The sequence below is a fragment of the Setaria italica genome, chromosome I (genome assembly GCF_000263155.2).
Source record: "Setaria italica strain Yugu1 chromosome I, Setaria_italica_v2.0, whole genome shotgun sequence".
NCBI classification, from domain to species: domain Eukaryota; kingdom Viridiplantae; phylum Streptophyta; class Magnoliopsida; order Poales; family Poaceae; genus Setaria; species Setaria italica.
Window position 1 is genome coordinate 3,684,693 of NC_028450.1, and position 24,791 is coordinate 3,709,483.

General features: G+C 43.2%; 2 protein-coding genes and 1 long non-coding RNA gene across 4 annotated transcripts; 1 reads left to right on the forward strand and 2 right to left on the reverse strand.

Annotated features, from left to right (window-relative positions):
* The first annotated feature begins 9,619 nt into the window (after positions 1–9,619).
* LOC111257402 lies at positions 9,620–15,769 on the forward strand. Of its 2 annotated transcripts, XR_002677890.1 has the most exons (3): positions 9,620–9,938; positions 15,168–15,294; positions 15,504–15,769. It is a non-coding gene; the product is annotated as an uncharacterized LOC111257402 (long non-coding RNA). The 2 variants fall into 2 exon arrangements; XR_002677889.1 differs by having other exon boundaries at positions 15,168–15,769.
* LOC101756129 (receptor kinase-like protein Xa21) lies at positions 10,246–15,161 on the reverse strand. Its single transcript, XM_004954589.4, has 2 exons — positions 11,354–15,161; positions 10,246–11,011 (listed from the first exon to the last, which is right to left on the reverse strand). The coding sequence occupies exons 1-2, from the start codon at positions 14,103–14,105 to the stop codon at positions 10,635–10,637; spliced, it is 3,129 nt and encodes a 1,042-aa protein (XP_004954646.3). The 5' UTR covers positions 14,106–15,161; the 3' UTR covers positions 10,246–10,634.
* On the reverse strand, positions 15,770–23,280 carry LOC101774349 (protein KTI12 homolog). Its single transcript, XM_004951414.4, has 10 exons — positions 23,126–23,280; positions 22,464–22,632; positions 22,242–22,345; positions 21,133–21,189; positions 20,595–20,680; positions 20,277–20,362; positions 17,734–17,849; positions 16,698–16,748; positions 16,540–16,626; positions 15,770–16,289 (listed from the first exon to the last, which is right to left on the reverse strand). Exons 2-10 carry the CDS (start codon positions 22,615–22,617, stop codon positions 16,125–16,127), a joined length of 906 nt encoding a protein of 301 aa, XP_004951471.1. The 5' UTR covers positions 22,618–22,632; positions 23,126–23,280; the 3' UTR covers positions 15,770–16,124.
* Between the last annotated feature and the right edge of the window lie 1,511 nt (positions 23,281–24,791).

Here is a 24,791-nt window from a genome sequence, read left to right on the forward strand (position 1 = left end):
AAGCCATTCTCATGCTTCCAATGCTGCTGGAGTTCGAGGCGCTTGCTTCACCATCTTCTATCTCTGGTAATAGATGTTGATCTAGGACAGTACTCACTCTATCTGGAAATGCCATCTGAACATACTTGCGGAGCCCAATGGCTTCTCCAAACTCACTGTCCGTTGGTTTTTTTTTTCTTCCCAGTGATCATCTCCAGCAGCAGAATGCCATAGCTGTAGACATTGCTATGGGTCGAGAGTCGAGACTTCATTGCCCTGTCCATACTCTAAAAAGCTAGGTGAAATGAATTCATTTTATAACAAGCGTTCTGAAGTTTAGAGTTGAAGAACGTCATGCGACTAAGTCAGCAGTTTAAAATCAAATTAAACTAGACGGACTCGACTAATAAGTAGCTGAGGCATTACATACTTGCACATATATGTATACAAATGGGAATAGCGTGAGATTTGTGTATAGAGGAGAGGAGTGCCTGCCAGCATTGTTGGCCCCAAAATCCCTAAAGACCGGGCCAGCGCGGGTCACAAAGCAATGTGCTGGCCTCACTTTCTCATCACGCTGACATATTTTGTCATTAAATTCCTTACCGTCGTGAAGGTCCAGCCCAATTTCCTTGAGCTTCGTGAGATACCTTAGCCCTGACAATTCCTGTAGGTCCGCTCCAACTCACAATTAGTAGCAGCTCCAGTTTAGGCGTCGTTTCAAACTTGACAAAATGGGACTTTGGTTATGTAATATAATCAGGCTCCAGCAGAACGAGATTAGGGAAAGATCCCTGTCTCGACACCAGCTCTTTCCCCTCGAACGAAGCAACCTCATACCTAGAATTGCTTGTTCAGATTCCAGTTGCTACTTATGGCAAGGTGACGTATTGCCCCTTGTTTGTCGCTCAAACTCCATCCATTCTTCGAGTGTAAAAGCAAGAGTTTCCTCCCTTGCCTTGGAGATGCATATTTGGCGCATGATATCATGAAGCCTACAAGAGTCAACTTTGCCACTACATATATTCACATCTTCCCCTGGCAGGATCATACTCCTATCCAGCAGGTTTTCAAAGTACATGTCACCAACTTCCTCTGCAATCATGCCGTGCATATCCCTCTGCAGTCACCAACTTCCTGATTGTGGGTTTACGCCTAATTTTGTGGTCCTCCGGAAATATTGATAGGTACAAGAAACAAGACTTCGGATGATAGGACTGTTTTTATTGTCCTAAGCTCGGGACTCATCTCTAACTCTGCACTAATACTATCATTTGTCTTTCTCCATTCAGCGGCAGTTTTAGGCTAAAAACCCGCCTATTGTTGATATTGCTAGGGGAAGCCCATCACACTTCTTTATGATTTGTCTTGCTTGTTCCATCATATCCAGACATAGTTCAAGTTTCTCAACGCCATCCTTAGAAACCTACAGTGGACAGAATTCAGCATGTTATAGTACTCCAACTAAATACTGCAGCCTTGATTCATCAAGCTACCATTGTATATAGTCACCCGCTTCAGAAAGCCTGACATGTAACACGAACACTCTAAGAAGTTATCAGCACAATCTTCACGGGGCTATTTTTAAAATGTCAGTTTTCTACCCAAACTTTGTTTTGCTTGTTCGACTGTTGCTAAGTAGATGGTAATCTTAAAGTGACCACTTTAACAACTTTCAGAATTTTCAAATAAGGATTAAGGATTGATGTAGGTTACTTTTCCCTATCGCGTAAAAAAAAGGACTATAGATACAGGTTTTCTTTGGAATTCAATCAATCAATTACGAAACACTACATACACTTCGTATATCTTGCTATCTACATACACTAAAGTAAAGGCTACTGATTATATCTTGCTATCTTGCTATCTGCTTATGGCCACACATGGGGAGCTCGACACAGCAGATTGTACCCTCGATTAGAGGGGCTGCACATCAATTCCGGCGAGGGTGAGGGCCGGGCAGCCATGGCAGATGGCCTGAAGCGAGAATTAGCCTTCATTTATGTAATTAATTTTGTAATTAATCTATATTTAATATTTCTAATTAGTATCTAAACATTCGATGTGACAGTGACTAAACTTTAGTCCTTGGAACCAAACACCCTCTAACTATGACAGTGACTAAACTTTAGTCACCGATAAAAAGCTGATGCGTATGGACTACCTAGTCCAAATACATTGCAGTTGCCTCATTATAGAGCTACATGGTCTAGCTCACCATTATGCAGGCAGTCCATAGGAAGTTAGAGGCTTAGGTACCCATACAACTAAAGACCACCCATCCCATGGATACTGTGAGGTAGAAGCAGCCTCATGTGAAGTCAGCAGCGTCAGTTGTATCGTCACTTCCAATCGCCAGCAACAGGACTAGACAAGTGCAACAGTCAGACACCACAAAGAGGCACATCAGATGGCACATGGATTCAATTTGTACTCCCTCCGTCCCAAATTACTATTCATTTTAATTTTTCTAGATACATAGCTTTTGTTATGCATCTGGATATATATATTATGTTTATATCCAGATATGTAATAAAAATTATGTATATAGAAAAGTTAAAAGAATAGTAATTTGGAACGGAGGGAGTATCAGCATTCCTGCAAAATCTGTGAGTTTGTACTGAAAATTCAGCCAAAAAGCCCTTTTGAAGTTTGAATGCTTCAGCAAGCTTGGTGATGCTACTCCATCCTTAGCCAAAAAACCTGAGTTTGTACTGAAAGTCACCCAAAAAGCTTGTCTCTGATTGCTTGCAACTCTCTCAGAGCACCTCCTGTTAGCAAAAAATAAGGACCACCATCCCGAGGGTCGTCGGTATCGGACACCTTGAAAATAACTCTAAACGCGCATGGTCCAAATTAGAAATTTCAACTAAAGTCTGCCGCCTTAATAGACCATGATTTTCCGATTTGGTCTCCACGCATTCGACCAGGCAGCTCGTTTTTAGTCCCCCATGGACACTGAGCTAGCAGCAGCCTCCTGTGACGTCACCAGTGTCAGATGTATTATGGCACCGTTCAAACTCAGCAGCAGGACTGTAAGTGCCACAAGCATAAACAGACAAATTGGCACATGGATTTGCACAAGCATTCTGCAAACTCTGTGACTGTTATATATATTCCCCGGCAAGTTTGATTTTTTATTATTAGTATTTTTTTTTAGAGGAAGGGCAAGTTTGATTCATATGCTGGACGTCTGGAAAGGGTCCAGTTGTTTCACTGACTTATGACTGGCCCAGCCCACCCAGCAAATCCGTCCACGAAATTGGGCCTATTACATATAGAACCTATTGCATTTTCCTCCCAGCCCATTTCCGATGCTCCACAACCTCCGCTTCCCGGGAATATATGGCTTCCGGTAATTTTCCAGTTACCGTCAGATGTTTGAGATCGGTGCAAAACAATCCCACCCGTGGGATGCACCTGCTCCTCAACCCTAACCGCGCCTCTCCATGGCCGCCTCCAAGCTCGCCGCCGCCGGCTGCCCCCAACCTCGCCGGCGGTCCGCGACCCCTGGCGCGCCCCAGCCGCACCTGTGGTCGCGGCCTGCCGTCCGCGTGCCCCTGCCGGCCGCGCGCTGCACCCCGGCTGCGCTTGCCGACCGCCAGACATGCCTGTTAGCGTCCGGTGACAGGATACAAGTCTGGAGAATAGAATTGGAGGAAGGGTAGCACAGAGCAGAGGCAAGAAGAACAGATCCAGGATGAAGGAGCTTGCGTGAGCAAGTTTACTAATCTGTTACATCCCCTTCTCTCCCATCTTTCCCTAGCATAAGTAGCAGCGATAAGCCCAGCAAGCAGATGGGTCAGCGGCCTCTAGTTGATCCACTCATTACCAGTGACTCGCTTGTTGGGCCTCCTGGTTCTCGGCATAGCTCGCGGCCCACTTGCTTCCTCTTCGGTGCTGACATTCCCCGGTCCTTGAAACGCCGCTTGTCCCCAAGCAGGCGCAAGAGGGAAACGCTGCTTGAGACTGTCAAGGTCCTCCCAGGTGGCCATATCAACTGGCCAATCGGACCACTGAATCAGCACCTGAGGCGCCGAGTGGACTCCACGAGACAGCAATTTGGTCTGCAAGATCTTAACAGGAATGCGAGGCAGGTCAATATCAGAAGGAATAGATGGCGTTACCTCCTGTTGATCTGAAACCATTTTCTTTAGCTGCGAAACATGGAATATTGGGTGAATGGCAGATGATAGCGGTAACTTGAGCTTGTAAGCGACAGATCCAACTCTAGCCAGTATCTCATAAGGACCAAAGAATTTGAAAGCAAGCTTCTGATTAGCCCTTGGAGCAAGAGAGGATTGTACATAAGGTTGCAGCTTGATGAATACCTTGTCACCCACTGCAAACTGTCGTTCACAACGGTTCTTATCAGCTTGCTTCTTCATACGGAGTTTAGAGCGAGCAAGGTGTTGCTTAATCAAGGATGTCATTACTTCTCTGTCCTGGAGCCATACTGAAAGTGCAGGAACAGATACAGCTGTTTCTGGTCGAATGCCAAAGTGTTTTGGCTCATAACCATAAAGTGCTTCAAATGGGGATCGACCAATTGAGGTATGGTGGCAATTGTTGTACCAGTATTCAGCTAGTGGGAGCCACTGCAGCCACTTGGAGGGGCAGGCATTCACAAAGCAACGAAGAAATGTTTCCATAGTCTGATTCAGTCGCTCCGTCTGTCCGTCAGATTGTGGATGATATGCAGAGCTCATCTGAAGTTTGACATCAGCTAATTGAAACAACTCTCTCCAAAACCTGCTTGTAAATATTCGATCTCTGTCAGAGACAATGGCAGCTGGCAGCCCATGGAGCCTGTAAATTTGGTGCAGGAACACTTTGGCCACTCCCTCAGCAGAAAAGGGATGTCGAAGAGGAAGAAAGTGACCATACTTAGTAAAGAAATCCACAACTACGAGAATACAATTGAATGTGCCAGATGTGGGCAGACCTTCAACAAAATCCATCGAAATAGTCTGCCAAGCCTGAGAGGGAACTTCCAGTGGTTGGAGGAGACCGGGTAATTTGGACCTATCAGGCTTTGCCTGTTGGCAAATGAGACAATTCTTGACAAATTTATGGACAGTCGGTTTCATTCCTTTCCAGGCAAAGAGTTTCTTCATCCTCATGTAAGTGACAGGAGCACCAGAGTGACCCCCAACAGCACTGGAATGACAAGCAGACAATAGTTTGGCCTGCAATGTAGGGTTCTGGCCGACCCAAATCCTCCCTTTGTATCGCAACACTCCATCTTGTAGGGTAAAATTTGGAACTGCAGAAGCATCAATGGAAATCTTGGCAACCATGTTGAGGGCTTCCTGGTCCTCCTGGTAACCCATCAACACCTCCTGGATCCAAAGAGGTGTGCAGGCAGAGATAGCAGCACAAGAATAATCATGAGAAGGTTTTCTGGACAGTGCATCAGCCACTCTATTTTCAGCACCCTTTTTGTAAACCACCTTATATTGTAAGCCCAACAGCTTGGTAAACACCTTTTGCTGCCAAGGTGTGTGCAATCTTTGCTCAGATAGTTGAGAGAGGCTTTTCTGATCAGTGAAAATAAGAAACTCCCCAAGCTGCAAATAGGATCTCCATTGCTGAATGGCCAGAAGAATAGCAAGGTATTCTTTTTCATAAGTAGATAGACCTTGAGATTTTGGACCTAATGCTTTACTGAGGAAGGCTAAAGGGTGACCTTGTTGAGTCAAGACAGCACCGACTCCCATTCCAGAAGCATCAGTTTCAATAGCAAATGGTTTAGTGAAATCAGGTAGGGCTAAGACAGGTGACTGGCACAAAGCAGATTTAAGAGCAGCAAAGGACTTTTCATGTACTGAAGTCCAAACAAACACTGAATTCTTCTTTAGGAGCTCAGTCAGAGGTTTACTTATAACACCAAAGTTTCTGACAAACTTCCTATAATAACCCGCCAGTCCCAGAAAACTGCGCAGTTCTTTAACAGAAGAAGGTACTGGCCATTGAGATATAGCAGCTATCTTGGAAGGATCAGTGCCCACACCCTTCTCACTGATGATATGACCCAGATAAGAGATTTGTCTTTGAGCAAATGTGCACTTAGAGAGTTTAATCTTCCAATTCTCCTTGGTCAATAACTCAAACACCAATCTGACGTGAAAGATGTGGTCCTCAAAAGATGAGCTATAAATGAGAATATCATCAAAGAAAACCAGTACAAACTTCCTCAAATATGGAGCAAGAGTGGAGTTCATAGCTTCCTGAAAGGTACCAGGAGCGCCAGTCAAGCCAAAAGGCATTACCCGGAATTCAAACTGTCCACAATGCGTTTGGAATGCTGTTTTGAATTCTTCCCCAGGTTTGAGCCTAATTTGATGAAAGCCAGATCGCAAATCCAGGCATGTAAACCAACTAGCATGTGCCAACTCATCCAAGAACTCATCAATTATAGGAACAGGATACTTGCCTTTGATGGTAATAGCATTGAGGTGCCTATAGTCCACACAAAAGCGCCATGTGTTGTCTTTTTTCTTAACTAAAAGCACAGAAGAAGAAAAGGGGCTGGTACTTTTTTGTATCAAGCCATTCTGCAACATTTCCTTGATCTGTTTCTCAATTTCATCTTTAAGGACAGGGGCAAACCGATAAGGCCTAACCTGGACTGGGTGGGCTCCTTCAACAAGTGGGATAGCATGGTCACAAGCTCTTGGGGGAGGTAAATCAGTGGGCACCTCAAACAGGACTGCAAATTCCTCAATAAGCTGTTGAATGGCTGGTGGCCAGGAAACTTGCACTTCATCTTGAGTACATACGTCAACTGCACAAACCTGAATCACAGCACCCTCAGGCAATTCGGGCATAAGTCCATATAATGTAGTTGTTGATTTCTCATATGGAATAGTCATCCACTTCTGTTTCCAATGGACCTTCATAGGACTAAACTGTTCCAGCCAATCAATACCCAGTATCATGTCATATGCAGAAAGTGGCAAGAGCTTCATGTCAGACTGAAAATCCAACCCATTAGAGGACCACACAGCATCAGGTATATGGTGAAGGCAAGACAATTGCTGGCCATTAGCTACCTTAACAGACAAGGGAGCTTGTACAGGCACAATACCCACCAACTGAGAAGCTAGTTGCTCACTAATGAATGTGTGAGAACTTCCAGAATCCACCAGAATGCGAATCATATGACCTTGCAACATACCTAGCAGGCAGAGTGTGCGAGGAGCAGGAATACCAGAAACAGCTGCGGAAGACAAGGTCAAAAATAAGTGATCCTCTTGATGCTGGGCAGCACTGATCATAGACTGGGCGTCCTCTTCAAGCTGAAACAGATCAAGCACCTCTTGCATAGCATGTAACTGAACCGTGTCCGCACACTTGTGATCTTTACTCCATTTTTCAGCACAATACTGACAGAGGCCTTTAGCACGCCTATATGCCCTCAGTGCTTGCCAACGATCCTCAGCAGATCGGGCTCTTGCAGCATCACCATAACGTCGGTCTTCTGAATGTCCCACCAGCGCCTTGGGCTGCTTACTAGGTGGAGGAGGAAGAGGCAACGCGGGACGCACCGGCGGCTTGGACTGATACTGGAAGTCCTGGCGCCTGAAGTCCCGACGCCTTGCTGGCTCCGCGACCTCCTCCTGCAATCGTGCGAGAACAAAAGCAGTATCCAAGCTGGAAGGACGTTGAATTAAAATGGGAGCACGAATATCATCCCTCAACCCATCAATAAAACGCATAATAAGATAAACTTGGTCAGGATCACTCTCATAAGCTGCTAACTGATCCACTAGAGTGGCAAAGCGGTCAATATAATCAGACACAGAATCTGACTGCTTGATACTAAGCAATTGACGAACCAGCAATTCATGTTGTTCTTTACCAAAACGATTGAGCAATAAGGTACGAAACTCATCCCATGAACAGGATTTAAGCCTTTTTTCGACTGATGGCAACCAGCGCGCCGCCGCAGGGGAAAAATGCATTGTAGCGACCTTAATCCACAAATGAGGTTCGACATTGCATAATTCAAAGTAATCTTCCACTCTACTTATCCAATGCCTAGGATTATCCCCTTCAAACACAGGAAAATTTAACTTCGGCAATTTCCCCTGGGAATGACCCCCAATTGCCGCAAACCCAGAACGAGAACCATAGCTAGGCAGTCGATGCGGAAATTGAGGAGGCAGTGTAGCGGGAGGATTGGGGAACGCACCCTTGACCGGGGGATGGATTAGAGTCGAGATCGACCCAAAGCCATCCTCCCGGTGGAACAGCTCGTCGCGGTGGCCAGCGGGCCCGTCGGCGTTGGATCCGGCAGGTGGGCGCGCGGACGCCGACTCCGGAAGCGAGAAGATGCCGCCGGGGTGCACTGGGGCCTGGTCGATGACGACCCTCTCGAGATGTTTGTTCAACTTGCGGACCTCCAGCTTAATGTCGTCAATGGAGCCTTCAATGCCGGGCTGCCACTCTTCAGACGCCGCCGCCGCCTTCTCAAGGGCGCGGATGCGCTCCTCTCTGGCCTCGTCGGAGTCCGCAAACTTGCGGTCCCACTTGGCGTCCAGCTCTGCCAGGCGCTGCTCCCACTTAAGCTCTTGTTTCTTGAGCTCGTCGATGATAACCTTCGTCTCCGGATTCATGGCGCCGTGCCGCCGCTGAAGGCGCGTGAAGTGGTGGTGAGGAGGAAGATGCTCCAGAATCCCCGCACGATGGAAAAGGGGAACGGAGCAGACCAGGAGCGAACGAATCTGATACCAATTGTTAGCGTCCGGTGACAGGATACAAGTCTGGAGAATAGAATTGGAGGAAGGGTAGCACAGAGCAGAGGCAAGAAGAACAGATCCAGGATGAAGGAGCTTGCGTGAGCAAGTTTACTAATCTGTTACATCCCCTTCTCTCCCATCTTTCCCTAGCATAAGTAGCAGCGATAAGCCCAGCAAGCAGATGGGTCAGCGGCCTCTAGTTGATCCACTCATTACCAGTGACTCGCTTGTTGGGCCTCCTGGTTCTCGGCATAGCTCGCGGCCCACTTGCTTCCTCTTCGGTGCTGACAATGCCCCTCCACTGCACGCGCACCCCGACCGTGCCTACCGACCGCCGGACGCGCCCCTCCGCTGCTCGTGCGCCTCGGCCCAGCCAACCGACCGCCGCACCTGTTCACCGGTCGCGCGTCGACGCCGAAGAAGCCAAGGCTTTTTTTTTCAAAATGTTGACGTAGGTATCGATATATGTTGAATCCATTTTTCTAAATTGTTGAAATATGTTGTCGAAAATGTTGAAAGCGGTATTTTTTTTTTGAAAATGTTGATACACGTTTTAGAAAAAGTTGAATCTTGTATTTCTAAATGTTGATCTACTTTTTTAAAAAAATGTTGCATGTAGTTTTCCAAAATGTTAAATTTGATTCTGGTTTAAACATCACATCCGCCCCCTCCTCTCACATAGCGACACGTGTCCACCCTTGCAGTGGAGCGCACGCGACGTGCCTGCTCCACACGATGCTTCCTCAGATTGGATCAATCTCACCCGTTCTTCTATATTTGCACCAATCTCAAAAAATGGAAAATATTGATGATCAAACGATCCAGACCCGAGAGTTGTTTGGGCGTAGAAATTTAGCCCATAACGTCCAGCCCAACAGGCCCTCCTCCCGGGCCGCTTCCCCAGCTCAGGTTGAATGGTCGATAGAGCTTCCCGTCTGCGGCGGCCTTGCCGGAGATCTCTTCTGAGTTCTGACGCCCCTGTACCCGCGGCGACATCTCGTCCCACACCACCGGCTGGAGCTCCACCGCTCGACTCTCGGATTCTTCCGCCGCGCGCGCAAGTGCGGATCCTAGGCTCCCAGTGCAGAAGCAGTCCAGCAACTGCCGCCAAGGTCCCGTCCCGGCTTGTCGCGCGCGGCGCGCCGTCGCCGTGTGGCCGACGCCGACGGCAACCTCTGCCGCTGCATTGGCGTCGTCCCCGACTCCGCGCCGGAGGTAAAATCTCTGTTGAACTTATTAGGTTTCTTTGTGATCCTACTTGCTTCATAAGCAACAGTTGCAGAACTACTCCATTCCAACTTTCTTGGAGAGTCAAACTATATTATGTTTGACTAAAATTGTAGAGAGGATCATAAAGGTTTATGGTACCGAATAGATATACTATGAAAATATATTTAATGAAGAAACTATTGGTACTTATTTGGTATCATGAATATTAGTACTTTATTGTATAAATTTGGTCAAACTTTGAGATGCTTTGACTCTCCAAGAAAGTTGGAACGACTTATAATTTAGAACGGAGGCAAAGAAAGTTGGAACGACTTATAATTTAGAACGGAGGGAGTAGAAAGGAAAATGTTTCAACTTTCAAATGAAAAAGAGACTTTGTAGGAAGAACTCGGTCGAAGGTGAAAGCCTGCTAGTGCTAGATGCACTTGGCATAACTACATGTCGAACAAAGACGAAGCCCTTTCGAGGCCAATTAGCAAGGAACTGCAGGAACTTAATGCTAAATTGCCTTGGCTCGCCTACTCTGGCCAAGTAGCTTATCACTTATTTGGAAGAAGACCGAGTCTTTCTGGAAACACTAAACTTGGTAGCAAGTATTCGCACAAATCTCAAATTGCAAAGCATCACAAGTTGACCTGGCAGCATGCAACCATCAAGGTGTCAGAAAGTCATTGGAATGTTTCAGCGGTGGCTGTGAAGCTTGTCTCTAACAGCTTGCAGTTCTCTCAAAGCATCTCCGATTGGCGGGCGATCCGTCGGTGTCTCCTCTGAACACCTAATCCCAACTTGCAGAACTGAAGTGATGCAGGCCATTATCATTTCACTAATGATGCTTGAGTTGAAGTTGCTGGCTTCACCACCTTCCATCTCTGTTAGTAGCTGATGGTCTATGATAATAGCTGTGCTATGTGGTAGTGACATTTGAACATAACTTCGAAGCCCAATGGCTTCCCCAAAGTCATTATCTGTTGGCCTTTTTCCAGTGAACATCTCCAGTAACAGTATGCCATAGCTATAGACATCACCCTGGGTGGAGACCTCGTTGCCCAATCCATACTCTGAAACCAACCAAATTCCAAAAGGTGTTCTTTTGTAAGAAAGCGACCTTTTCAAGAATTTGGGTATGTAATAACATGTTTCTTGTAGTAGTATTCATTTCCAAGACTATGAAATTATTTGTTGTACTTACAGATAAGTGTGAAATTACTTATTTATTTTTCCCTTATTAGGAATTTACAAGTTTCAGCTATTTCCTGGTCCACTCTACGAAACTGAGTTTCATTGAATTTGTACTTATTTAAGCGAGTAAAATACTAAAAAAAAGCTTTAACTTATATAAAACCTAGCACTGCAAACTTTTATTAGAGGAGAATAGAGAGCTGTAGCAAATGGAACCACACCTGGAGCTGCATAACCAATTGATCCTCTCATTGATGCCCAACCACTTGATTTCTCCATGTCTTGATACAAAAACCTTGCAAGCCCAAAATCACCAACATGGGCGACCATGTCAGTATCCAGGAGAACATTGCTTGGCTTAAGATCACAATGAATAATTGGAGTCGGCTTATGTTGGTGAAGATAATCAAGTGAGGATGCCACATCAATTGCAATGTGTAGCCTTTCAATCAGATCTAGTGCCTTTTGTTCACCGTCCTCTGTAATATGTTGGTGCAGTCGTTGGTCTAAATTTCCATTAGGAAGAAACTCATACACAATGGCCATGAAGTCACGACCCTGAAAATCAGTACTTGAGCACACTGTCAATATCTTCACAAGGTTTCGGTGTCGAGCACATCTTAAAGTCTTGCATTCTGCGATAAAACTTTGAGACGCTCCACGTTGCATGAGGTTTATAACCTTGACAGCGACGAGTGCATGCTGTTCATTTCCTCTCATTCTACCTTTGTAGACTGAACCAAAGCTCCCAGCCCCAATGAGGTTCTCAGATGAAAAACCATTAGTTGCGTGGGCCAATTCAGCATAAGATACCCTCATGTGTTGTTCACCAATGACTGAGCTCTGTGGGTTTGCTTTTATTTTTTTATTCTTTCTGTATAATGAAGACAGTGCAAATACTAATGCTACAGAAACACAACCACTGCATATGGCAACTATTATGGCAAGTTTTTGCAATGGCTTCTTCGTGGAGTGGTTAGAGCAGGGTGGCAATTTCAGCTGAGGGTTACCACCACAAAGGCCATCATTTCCAGCGATCAAAGTCGCAGTTGCATTGAGAAATACCCCATCTTGTGGAACTGCACCTTGGAATTTGTTGAATGATAGATTCAATGAGGAAAGCCCTGGCAGGCTGCTAAGGATTTCAGGGATTGTCCCAGATAAATTATTGTAGGAAAGATCAAGCACCAGGAGGCCTCTTAGATTTCCAAGTGACAGTGGAATTGATCCTTGAAGGAGGTTTCCAGATGTATTGAGATATTCCAGGCTTCGACACTCGCCAATGGAGGCTGGAATCTCACCAGAAATCCTATTATTAGAGAAATCTAGATCGCCCAGATTTTTTAGATTTCCCAGTTCTGATGGCAAAGTTCCAGATAATGAATTGTGTGAAAGATCCATCATAGCCGATAATGTTGACATGGAAAGTAGTTCTCTAGGTAACAAACCAGAAAGATTGTTGTGAGAAAGATCAATCGCTTCTAAAGGACAGTTGCTGAGACTAGAAGGAATAACTTCACTAATCATATTAGTACTAAGTCTAAGTCGAGTAAGTTTTGTTAGATTGCCAAGAGTTACTGGGATGGGTCCTGACAAAGCATTGTTTAATAAATATAATCGGTCCAACTTCTTGAGATTGCCAAACGATAATGGAATAGCACCTTTAAAAATATTATTACCCATGCTGAGGTAATTCAAATTGATTAGGTTCCCTATTCCTTCTGGTATTGCTCCAGTTAAATTGTTGTTTCCTATGGCCAAATATTCCAAACGTGTTGAGAGATTACCAATTGAATTTGGTAGCACGCCTTGGAGTTTGTTGTAAGAAAGACCCAACTCCAGCATATTGCTACAGTTAGTTAGACTAGTCAGGAAGCCCCAATCAGCGTCATTTGTTGCTTCAAATTGATTTCCTACAATCCTCACTACAGACAGATTTTTTTGTTGAGCTCCCAAACATTGGGGAATGGTTCCATGTAGGAAGTTCTTTACTGTTTGAATCATTTGAAGCATGGAAGCATTGCACAGGGATGATGGGAGCACGCCATGAAATTGATTATCTGATACAAGAAATTTTGTTAGTTTCGAAAGCTTGTTGCCAGTATTAGATGGAAAACCCCCAGTAAAGTTGTTTTGTTGTATGTTTAGAACTTGAAGAGAAGAGAGATTGAACAGCGAAGGTGGCAAAGAGCCTCCTATTTGATTAGTCATCAGATAAAGTCCAGTGAGTGCATGGAGCTTTCCAAGTGTATGGGGCATAGAACCTGAAAGATTGTTCTCAGAGAGAGAAAGGATTGTAAGCAACTCTAGATTTCCTACTGATTCTGAGATTTGACCCACCAGACCATTATGCTGCAAATCTATGATCTGTAGTGAAGTGAGGTTTCCTAACCAAGAAGGGATGGTTCCTTCAAGATGGTTTCGCGCCAGAATAAGATGCTCAATAGAAGATAGGCCTTGCAGTGGTGGGATGCTTCCTTCAATGTTATTGGTGGCAATACTAAGAAAGGTCAATGCTGAGAGGTTTCCAAGTGAATCGGGGATCATTCCTGAGAACTGGTTGGAGCTAAGTTGTAGAGTCTCAAGATCAGGGAGATTACCGAGCTCTTGTGGCAACATGCCATGGAAGTGGTTCCGTGAGAGGTGGAGTCGCCTCAAGTACGTGAGGTTGCCCAAAGCAGGGGTGATGGTGCCAACAAGGTTGAGCTCTTCGAGTCCCAGCTCCACCACATGGCCACGGCGGCGTCCCCTCAAGCCGCACGCCACGCCGTGCCACTGGCACATCGGAATGGACAGGTTGCCCCATGACGCAAGGGCTTGCGAAGGGTCACTCGTTATGAGTGATTTGAAGGAGATGAGCGCGAGCCGGTCGGTGATGCTGCTCGTGGAGATTGACAACGCTGGCACCACGAAACCTGCAGAAGATGTGAGGAACATGAAGGCGAGCAAGAACGACTCGCCGAGTAGCAACATTGCTGACAGTGGTGCTTGGGTGCTGGTGTGGTTACAGCCATTCGCATAAGGCAAGCTGAGCTTATTCTCAATATATAGTCAGGAGCTGCATTTTCCACTGGGTTCAATGTAAACCACCGATCATCAATTTACAAGTGGTCAACGACGTAAAAATCTGGTATTACTGAAATTTACATGTCTAGGCTGGTTACCGGTATTGTTTTGGTCTATTCTGGCTTGAAATTCTATCTTTTTTCCTCAAAATTTTCTGTTCGTTCAGTATTCAAAAGCATCAACACTATGACATCATAAAAAAGTTGATATGCAGTCTATCACCCGGGTAACATTTTAACCGGTCAAGGCTGGTGTGCCTGCAGGCTATCACCCGGGTTTTTGGTTACTTGGTTCTGATGATCTGCTCACTGTTGAATTGTGTTCTTTGCGTGCGAGGCAAGTCGTGTGATCGTGTCGACATCTCATATGAAGATTCTTAGAAATGGATCAGACTTGCAGCAGTTTAGTCGCCAAAGACTGTTTTGTAATCACTAGTCCATATTTTGTTTTGATGCAAATCTGCCACTTGGTCAACAAAGTAGGCTGGTCACCTACGTTTGATATTCTATTATCCTTGTGTCAACCGTGGTACAACTAACATTGCTATTTTTTATCATAATTTTGAAAGTAAGGTGTGAAACCATAGGTGTGTCAGTAAGTCAAGGAGTCAGAGGTATATGGAGTTTTCTGTAGACTGTATCAGTCGAATCACCATCAAAGTCAAGAAGTCAAGGTGGTAGGTATATACTAGACCCAGATGTCAATGCAAACTCAGCTTACCATTTTATCTTTATAAGAGCCAACGTAACTTTGCTTTTGAGAATGCAAGGAAAAATAGACAAAACGGTTATTTGCGTTACCAAAAAAAAATATTCTCTGAGTTTACCCAATGGTTGATTCTTGTTTAAAGCCAACAGACTTGTTTGTAGTCACTGACGAAAGGAGAAAAATATTATAAATTGTCATTGAAAAGAAAGTTTGCTATGATCTTTCATTGTTGGCCACTAATTCCAAATTTCCATCCTGCAGAATTGAAACGATGCGATGCTCCGTTACTTGCTGGTGCATCAGCAAGCAAAAGAGTACCAACTGGTTGCACAAAAGGTCGCTTCCTCACTTCGCTCTGTTGTACAGGAAAGAACGCAGTATTTGTTAGGTTTGTATCCGATTCTCACCATGATAGCACTGCTGTCAGCACCCTAACCCACTGACTGGCAGGTTCAGTTTCTTCTCGTGCTGCTTAGCTGATCGGATAGCTACCCGACTTCAATTTTCTTTTCCCGCCGTCAAGGATCCTGGACCAACTTGTCACCCTTAGTAATCTGGGATTTTTTTTTTTTGATGTGTTCTTATCGTTTAGAGCAGGCACCGTACCGTGATGGCGTCAGGCACAGGCACTGAAGTTTGGTGGAGGCTATACGTTCGGAGCAACAAGCAAGGAAATCTGGTTTCAGATAATCACCAAAGGGAAACGGAACTACGTACTGCAAGATAGGCTGCAGCCGGCTAAGTATGCAGTGTATCTGAAACAAGTGGAGTTGTTCTTTTGAGATAAACATTCATTCAACTGACCCCAATCCTCCTCCTACCAACTACAATAATATCCTAGAAGATTCAACAAAATTTTGATATGGAGATGGAGGTGGGCGTGTGGCGACGCACCGATCAATTAACACGGACTTGAATCTTTAATTTGCCTGTCTTAAGGTGCACGATCCCATTTACAAACAGGATGGAGGCCACACTGCAGAACAATCCTTGCATCATGGTTTGATTACGTGCCGCTGCAGCCATACACCGCTGGGCTCGCGGCGGTGCCCACTCATCCTATGGCCGCAGAAGCATCTAATTTATGCCAGCATTTCTGAATCCTATACCGAAAGTCTCTTTAGCGGCTCTAAAAGAGCATACTATGTTGTTGCTTCTCCAATAGTCCCCCATGTTGAGTTCACCACAAAATGTTGCCGCATCAGAGAGGAAAAATCTTCAAGCACCAACTTCGCGGTTTAAGTAGTCGACAAACATCCTCTTTGCGCTATCAGCATCAGTCGGCGGTGGTGGACCACTCAGGCTGTACTGCCCTGCCAGCTTGATGAAAGTTCGTCGCAGGCTTCGGAGCTCAGGCAGGCCAACAGATCTTTGAAGATTGATGTAACAATTAGTTAAGGATCTCAATTCAAACAGTAACAACCAAGCATGGCTGAAGTTTTCCCCACTTATTTGCATGTATAAATGCAGGAGAGGCAAATCCTTTAAAGCTAATATATGAAGTTGTGGAGCTAATTCTACATTGATACCATGTGCCGACTGGATAGCAAAGTTAAATATCAAAAACAACCTATGGATTTTTTAACTCACTGAGATGGCATTTGTATAAACTCGCATGATAATAAAAGGATATAGTTGGCAAGTTTGGTCCAATAGAAATCTTGTTCATGGCAAGCCCAAGACCACAGGATTGTGCTTCAACAACTGCATTCACCACCTCCTGCCAAGCGCAGCACGTTATCAAAGCGTGTAGATTTAAGACCAGCTACCAACCAAGACAACTGCTATTACCTGTGTTGCTTTGTCCATCTCATACAGGGAATTAGCCTCTGTTGTTCGCACCTGAAATATCAAGCCATTATGAAAACGCAATCTGATATCCAAAGTAACTGCCAAGATCCAGGAAAATGCAATTATGAAAATGTAACTGCCAAGATCCAGGAACAAAATTAACAGCATATGTCCATTTAAAACTGCCTTCTGTCACACACAGGAAAGGAAATATGGAAAGCACTTGATATCCTAAGTTAATTCACACGATGGAAGAGAAGCTGCCAGTTTCTTAGATTATTCCATTTTCATACGGCCAACTTCAATAACTATGATATATATCTTGGGCTGAACTAGTCCTGATATTGATACCACTGAACAAACTAGAAATAGTTGTCCAATCACGTTATCATACTGTGTAATAGGGAAGTTAGTCAGGCATGTTCAATCCAGTAGTAGATGACAACAGAAAATATTGAAAATTGTCACTTGTGCACAATGCACACCATTTTGTGCAGCAGGTTGTTGTCACACCTGCTCTAGGCTTAGGGTTTATGCTTGTTACAGGAAACCAAAGTATACAACATAACCATTCACATATTCTATGATTCCAACAACCACCGAACAGGCAAGATATAAGAAGTAACTGATCGTGCGCTAATGATGTTGATGTTCAATATAACCCTATTCACTTTTTTTCAGGGAACGCGCAGGAGAGTTGCGCATCATTAAATTAAGGAGTCAAAGAAGACTGACGCAACCCCTATTGGGGCAAAATTAATTACAGGGAGACTCGCCAAGGACCCATGAGTCCATGACTACAACCACTGACCAAATATCCATATTTAATTATTAAAAGTTTGGCACATGGCTCTAAGGATGACACCTGATGCACATAGAATACAAGCATTCACATAAACATTTTGAATTAGGATTCCAAATGTTACAATACCACACTGAATTATCAGAGTTGAGATTGAAATTTACAACATCATGCAGCTTCAGTAATCTTGATATTAATTTCAATTTCATTCTTATGACCATAATGTATACTTACAGTCTGAGTGGCTATTGTAGGTTGGAGAACTTTTACATCTCTAGTTTTTGAATCCACTTTCTTTGTCAAATATGACACAGCCTCGGCAATAACAGGAGCTGTTTCCACTATTTCATCTATTAAAAACAGTAGAGGAAACAGATTAACCAAATTGAATTATGTGCCAACCACAATGTAAACAAAATTGAGGCAATATGCGATTGTGCATTGTCCTGTGTGCACATATTTTTAAGCTGCTGCAGAAGGAAACACCAAATTTTAAAAGCAGTTGACAAAGTTATTATAATCCACCTCTACCAAATGGAGCCGTACATATCATGTGTTTTCGAGAATTCAAAGCCATGCATGTACTGCTCCAGACAGTAACTGATGAATGTAGCCTTTGGGGTATGGATGGGGCAGCCAATCTTCAGGAATTCCTTGTTAGGTTGTTGTCCCCGCCTGCCTAGGCTGGGTTGGTTCTTCATGAGTGTGTGGGTGTGTGTTTTTGTACTCAGGTTTTGATCCTTAACCGGACTCGTTGTATGCTCTTTTCTCTCTTAATGAAATGACATGCAGCTCTCCTGCGTCGTTCGAGAAAAAAATGGAGCCGTGCAGTTTTTTCTTTTTGATTTATTTAGCCTGTAATGGATGCCATAGAGTTTTCAAAGCAAGAACTAATATAGTACAAGATTCTACTTATTGCTAAGGTAGCATGTGGATAATGTGTTTGACATGGATTGGAAGAGACGGAATATGAGGTGAGTTTAGAAACTGGAATATGAGATTTTGGTACCTTGCCACACTTAGAAATGACAAGTTTGGGACTATGGTTGAATTTTCATGACTGAAATTTTCAGGTAAGCAACCATTCTACTTTTTACAAAAAGCCCCTGCCAAATGGATAAATGGTGATGAATTCAAGACTAATAGTAATAGCAATTAAATTAATCACTTGAGAAGGTAGTGCAAATGCCTCGATGGGGCAAAAGGACAACCTTTGCCGCTGGCTCAAGAGCAACCGGACCAGGCTCAAGGGCAACTTTCGAAGGGGCTCTGATCTGGATGAGAACAAGAGTGCGCCACGTGTGTTAAAGGATGGCAAGGGTGTTTGGCAGCTAGTAGAAAAGAACCAGTGGCATCAGCAGCAATTAGTTGGAGGCTCATAAAACTTCAATAACCACGAGACAATGGCAGGAAGGAAAATGTACGCATATCCTCCTAAATAATGGGAACTGAGACACATTCCTCATGCCCCCATTCCGGAACCCGAATTCCCTTCCTAATCCCTAAGTTCAAGTACTGAATTAAATCTATCCTACTCAATAATTCGAATTTCCAGCATCCATTTCACACAATCCAAATGTCACCTGATCAATTGCCTTGTGCGGTCAATCAAAAAATGCACAGAAAGGGCCATGATGGCAGGAAACCAGTGTTTTAAATAGAGGGCTATAGGGGTGCTATGACCACTGCAGTAAGAAAGGTAAAATTGTATAAACACCCCCATAAGTCACTTCAAGTTTGACATTGCCCCCCATAAGTCATTTTGTTGCAAATACCCACCCACCTGCTTAATTTTGTTGCAAATACCACCCAGTGTGCTCAAATTTACCGAATCAACCTGTTTTTGCCGAGAGAGCAACTACAGGCTGAGGTAGCATAGTCAAACTTGCCCAAGTGCTTGCATTAGGTTCATTTACCATTTTGTATTGAAATTTTTTGTACAGATAGTGAAACTCAGTGTGACAGTTTAGTCTCTCATTAGCAATTCTTTTGTGTAATCTCCAAAAAAAAATTGTCGAGATTATACTTCTATAAGTATGTAATTTCGGTAAAGACCACATTGGCAGCTCGCTATTTTGAAAACATGTTGAATCAGTTAAGTTTGCACACACTGGGTGGGTATTTGCAACAAAATTAAGCATGTGGGTGGGTATTTGCAACAAAATGATTTATGGGGGGCAATGTCAAACTTGAAGTGGCTTATTGGGTTGTTTGTGCAATTTTACCCAGTAGAAATAGCGGGCTATAGAGGTGCTATAACAGTTTGAGAACCCTGCCGCTAAATCCTATAGCCCGCTACTTAAAACATTGCATGAAACTAATAGTTTTGTGAGCTGCTAGTCTATGTTTCCATCCACAATGCACGTGACTGTAAATATTGTTCTCGATAACAACCAGTAACGAATGCTGAGTTCAAACGGTATATTTAAAATAACTACAAAAAGAAGAACATTTAGTATGGCATTGCTATCTACTAGTCCATATGGCACTAGTGTCTTTCATCGCTACTTGTCGTAGTGGAACTTGTGATGCTCTGAATGAACTTTAGAAAATTGTGCACATGACAATAGGAACAATAAAGACATAGTAATCCAGGGAGCAAACATTTGCATGGTTAAGACAAAAACAGGGCAGTGAAACGGCTATAAATTTGACAGCATATGCAACAAGAGAAGAATTTTTTAGTTATTAACAACAGACAATGAGGATAACTAGTACAAGATCATGAGTAGAAGTTGATTTTTTTTTCTTTAATAAAAAGGAAGAGAGCCAGTTACCTCTAGATGGAAACAATTCAAAAAGAGGGGAATCCCAACGATTACGGCTATCTGGCTTCTCAAATCTGCTCACAAGATCTTCAAATCTGTCATCATTGAAGAAAAGAGAATGAGAGGGCAACTGTAACTGATTGTACACATAGCAGTACTTGGACAGTACTTGTGCTATTCACCCCCAGAAATCCAATATAGTAACTAAAGATTTTATAACCTATGAAATATGAGTCAGTTTAAAACAAGAATGTCAACATTATGTATTTATGTGACAAGTTAGTAGTTTGAGGTCAACCAGTTCCACAAGGATTAAATCTGACTTACATATTACTATCATATGCTCGTTCTTCTTTCTCCTGGCGGTTGCTGTTCCATTCCCTACAATGGTCCACTTCTGTATCACAAAAAAGCTGAAAAATAAAAGAGAAAGTATAAAGGAAATCACTTTCTAATGTATCATTTATTACTGAACTGTACAAAGTGCAATAAAGTTTCCAAGCTTTCCTATAGGTGCTCTTGGACAAAAATATCATACAGAACATAGTCATGCATTCCAACTTGTCCTATGTGTTGAATTAAATGAAATCCTCTTTGTAACTTTATTTAGGTGAGTTAGGTGAGGCCATGAGGCTGTCTTATAACATAACTTAGGTGATGCTCCAACAAATATCAACATTCAAGGCTAGTCTGAAAAGGTAGCTCATCATGCAAGCAATACTGTTATTCGACTCTTATATTAACTAAATCCATTGGAACACATAGTGTCATCTACAACTCCAGCTTGTTTGTATTATGCTAGCACAACCAATATTCTAATATGAAAAATAATAATAAGTAAATAAACAAGAGAGCAAGTGGCTACCACACAATATCTTACTCCAGATGCACGCGCAAGACACCACAGCTCATATCGGTACCCCTGCATATTATCAGGTGAAAGTCAATTGTCTATACCTAAGCTACATACCTATACATAATACTTACATACCTATACACAATAATTATTGCAAGACCATAATGCATTTGAAGGCATCACAACTATAAAATGACGTGACACAAATTGCAGAATCTATTTTACATCACAAGTAATGTGACAATCAATAGAATAGTTTGGATGTAGCAATAACAAAGGAAGTCATCCTACAGACCACTACAGTTGCAACTGAGTGTCGCATCACCGATTTCAATGAATGCCAGTCAATCGAATTAGCATGTAGCAACATTTGCAACTAGATTATCACACTTGTTCATGTGACATTCATAGGAGATGAATGATGTATAGTTATGAGACTTCTTAGAGAATGCTTGAGCTGAAGCAAAATAATCCACCAGAAAAGGAGGTTCATCACATTTGCTACATGATTATTTGATTTACTAGCTTAAGTATACTACAATCATAATAGAAAAAAAAATCAGCTTATGCTGACAGAACTTTAATATTAATCTATAGTTCTATTATTTATGGCAGAAATTGTGAGCATACCATAATGATAGAAAGCAAATTCAAAGCTTATATTACAGATATAAAGATAAAAGGGTCCAAATCCGGGCAATAACCAGCAGCTACCATGCTGGAAATTCCAACAAGTACCAAGAGAAAACAATTCTGATGAAAGTGTGCAATTTAAAGCTTTTCCTTTCTATCGTTATGCTGTACTAAACTGGCTATATAATTTTCTTTTACAAGTAGAAGACAGCCGAAAGTTTCAAAAAATATATGAGCAGGATTAAACTGGTAACCATCCAGTAACCTCCATAAACCAGTTGATTACCAGATTGCTGGTCAGGGTAACTTTCAACATGTCTTCGGCAACCATGATTGTCACAGTGATGAGGAGTAAAAGTGAACTATAAGACAGACTGACACTCTGACAGATAAGATGAAGACTGTAAAACTGTATTATTAGTTGACAACTGATTACTCACTACAGATTTGCGAAAATAGGATGAAGAATTTGATACTGCCCTCACCTTAATATTGTTCAAAGAGTCGACAATAATTATGCTGTCACGTGACACGGACCTGTCAACTTCTGATCTAAGAACTCCTCTCAAGTTTTTCTCGACAACCATATCTAAGAAGGGAACAAACAACTATGATCAGAAAGAAACATGCTCATCAAAGGGACAAAAAATATAAGTGAACAGTAGCATCAATACAAGTGCACAATTAAGACACATAATAGTCAGTACCTTTGTAGCTATCATTGCGTCCAAGATGGAGTGATGACTCGTCAATGATACGGACAGTAAGGTCAGTTGAGGAGGAGCGCAGCGCAGCAGCAAGGCAAGCAGCAGCTGCTGATTTGCCGCTGCATGGCTGCCCACACATCACAACGAGTGCCATGGAAGATGTAGAAACCTTGAGAGATGGAAGGGGGGAAATTTCAGCCATACATAAACAATTCGCATAAAAATAAATACACACCGAAGTGAACAGACAGATGATTCACTTCCCATCTCGATCTGACTCTAAAACAAGTTATATTGAAACAACCATGCTGCGTATGGAGTTCAAGGTAGTACTGAAAGAAGATTTGGGGTGACGGCAGGCACAGTCCCGGTTCAATGAACCCGGACTGTCCCTGCACCGCCGGCCCCCGGCAATGGCGCCGCCCACAACCGCCCTCCACCCCGCCATTGGCTAACAGGAATTCGCTCGCCCCCGCCGTCGGCCCTTCCCGCAGGACGTAGTCCGCCACCTCGCCAAACTCGATCCGCCGCCGCCGCCGCCGCTACACCCTCCTGGAGCAGCCCGCTGCCCATGGAACCCTACCCCGACAACCACGAACCCGAAACCCTAACCCTGACCCAGACACAACCATGCCTCCGACAGAGGGAGGAGGAGGACTCACCTCGTCGCCGGCCGTCTACCACTACCCACCACAGCTGGACGAGCACGAATCGGCGGAGGAGAGCAAGAGGGAGCGGCTGAGCTCGGACGGAGAAGGCGCGGCTGTGCCACTGTGGGTTGACCGTGGGCGTAAGGTTGACTGCAAAGTGCACGTACGGAGGTGTAAACGCTTCCTCGCCTAGAAACTGTGCTTTCCCACGAAATAAACGTCCGCGTATTGATTAAAATAACCATAAACTTCGACGCACTTTTCATACATGATATCAAATATAAATATTAAACAACTAAATTTACAGTAGGCAATAAAATGCAAGAATAACTTGTTCTATCTATCTCAGAGGACAATGCATGTCATTTGAAAAATCCACCACAAAATCATAGCATATGCTAACAAACATATCATCAATATTACTCATTCTATTTGATGTGTATGTTCGGCATTTAGATCATAAATATTATAGGATATCTGAGCACCATGGATATCCTATCCATCAGAAGTGTATGTCCAGCATTTAGATGATAAATATTACAGTATATCCGAGCACCATGAATATTGTATCTATCCGGCATATGGAACACTACCACAGTATTCTCAGCTATCAAACAGCCCAGGTGGTAGCTAGAAATACTGTTCTAAATAAGCATCAAAATCAACATTTCATGATGATGTTACACAATTTGAGCAATAAATCTGACAAAATCATTCTAAAGACTAGTAAAGCATATAGACGATAAAGCTCATGAATTAGAGTTTGGTCACCGAAGCTGAAGCAAGCACAAAAACTGGCTGCAACTAGTAGAGGCAAAATACGTATGAACTCCACTGCTCGTGCATCCTAAACTGGGCTGCAAAACGTAAACAGTTCAGACTTTAGCGTGTCTCCTGGTGAGTAAAAAATGATATGCAAGTGATCTATTTATTTTTAGGTAAGGTCAGATAAAAAAGATGCAGTAACCTCATGAATTTCTTTAGAAGTAGAAGTATAATACGACTTTACATATGGAATATCTAGCTGATGCATATACCAATATGGAAACTTAGATTAGCAGGTTAATTAGTGAATATCTGTTAGAGGTCTACCTGCTAGATAATATAAACATGTGACCTGCATTCCTAGACAAGATAGTATGTGGTGGTTCTAACATTTGATATGGTGTGTCTTTTCATTCTCAGACATCATTTTTCAATTGACTACTTCCAGAAGTTGAAGAGCAATCCACTCTACAAACCGAAGTGTAATATAAGGTGCTAATGTCCCATTATGAGTACAAAGGATAATTGCTTCTTATGTACATCTAAGCACAAAGCTAAAGATACTCAAAGTAGAGGCAAAAGTAGAAGCAAGTAAAATGGTGCAGGGAACTACCTGGGCTGACCAACAGCACCTGCACCGCCGTCACTGTCACCATTGTCATCTCTAGCTTCCTCACCAAAGTCACTAGTGAATAATTTCTTAGTAACTTTTTGTAAGGGGATTGGCTAGACCTGTAAGTATAGTTATAAATTTTGTGCGTAATAACCAAGTGACAAGCAATAAAACAGGTTGTTGATAGGGATATAACATTTTCTTTGTAATGCTTTTCCGTGTCTTTGTAGAAGAATCACCAAGTGCATCTTCAGAAGCTAGAGTCTTGGCCTGCGGCAAGAAATGCCAAAATCAGCAATT

Bases quoted from the DNA above. Each gene is read 5' to 3' on its own strand.
- LOC101756129 (XM_004954589.4), bottom strand. From the start codon at position 14,105: ATGTTGCTACTCGGCGAGTCGTTCTTGCTCGCCTTCATGTTCCTCACA. The intron at 11,012-11,353 runs GTGTGGTTCCAT...GGTTGGTTTCAG, and splicing joins AATTGGTTATGCAGCTCCAG to AGTATGGATTGGGCAACGAG.
- LOC101774349 (XM_004951414.4), bottom strand. From the start codon at position 22,617: ATGGCACTCGTTGTGATGTGTGGGCAGCCATGCAGCGGCAAATCAGCA. The intron at 21,190-22,241 runs GTGAGGGCAGTA...GATAATATGCAG, and splicing joins ACTCTTTGAACAATATTAAG to GGGTACCGATATGAGCTGTG. The intron at 16,749-17,733 runs GTAAGTATACAT...TTGATATTTCAG, and splicing joins CTACAATAGCCACTCAGACT to GTGCGAACAACAGAGGCTAA.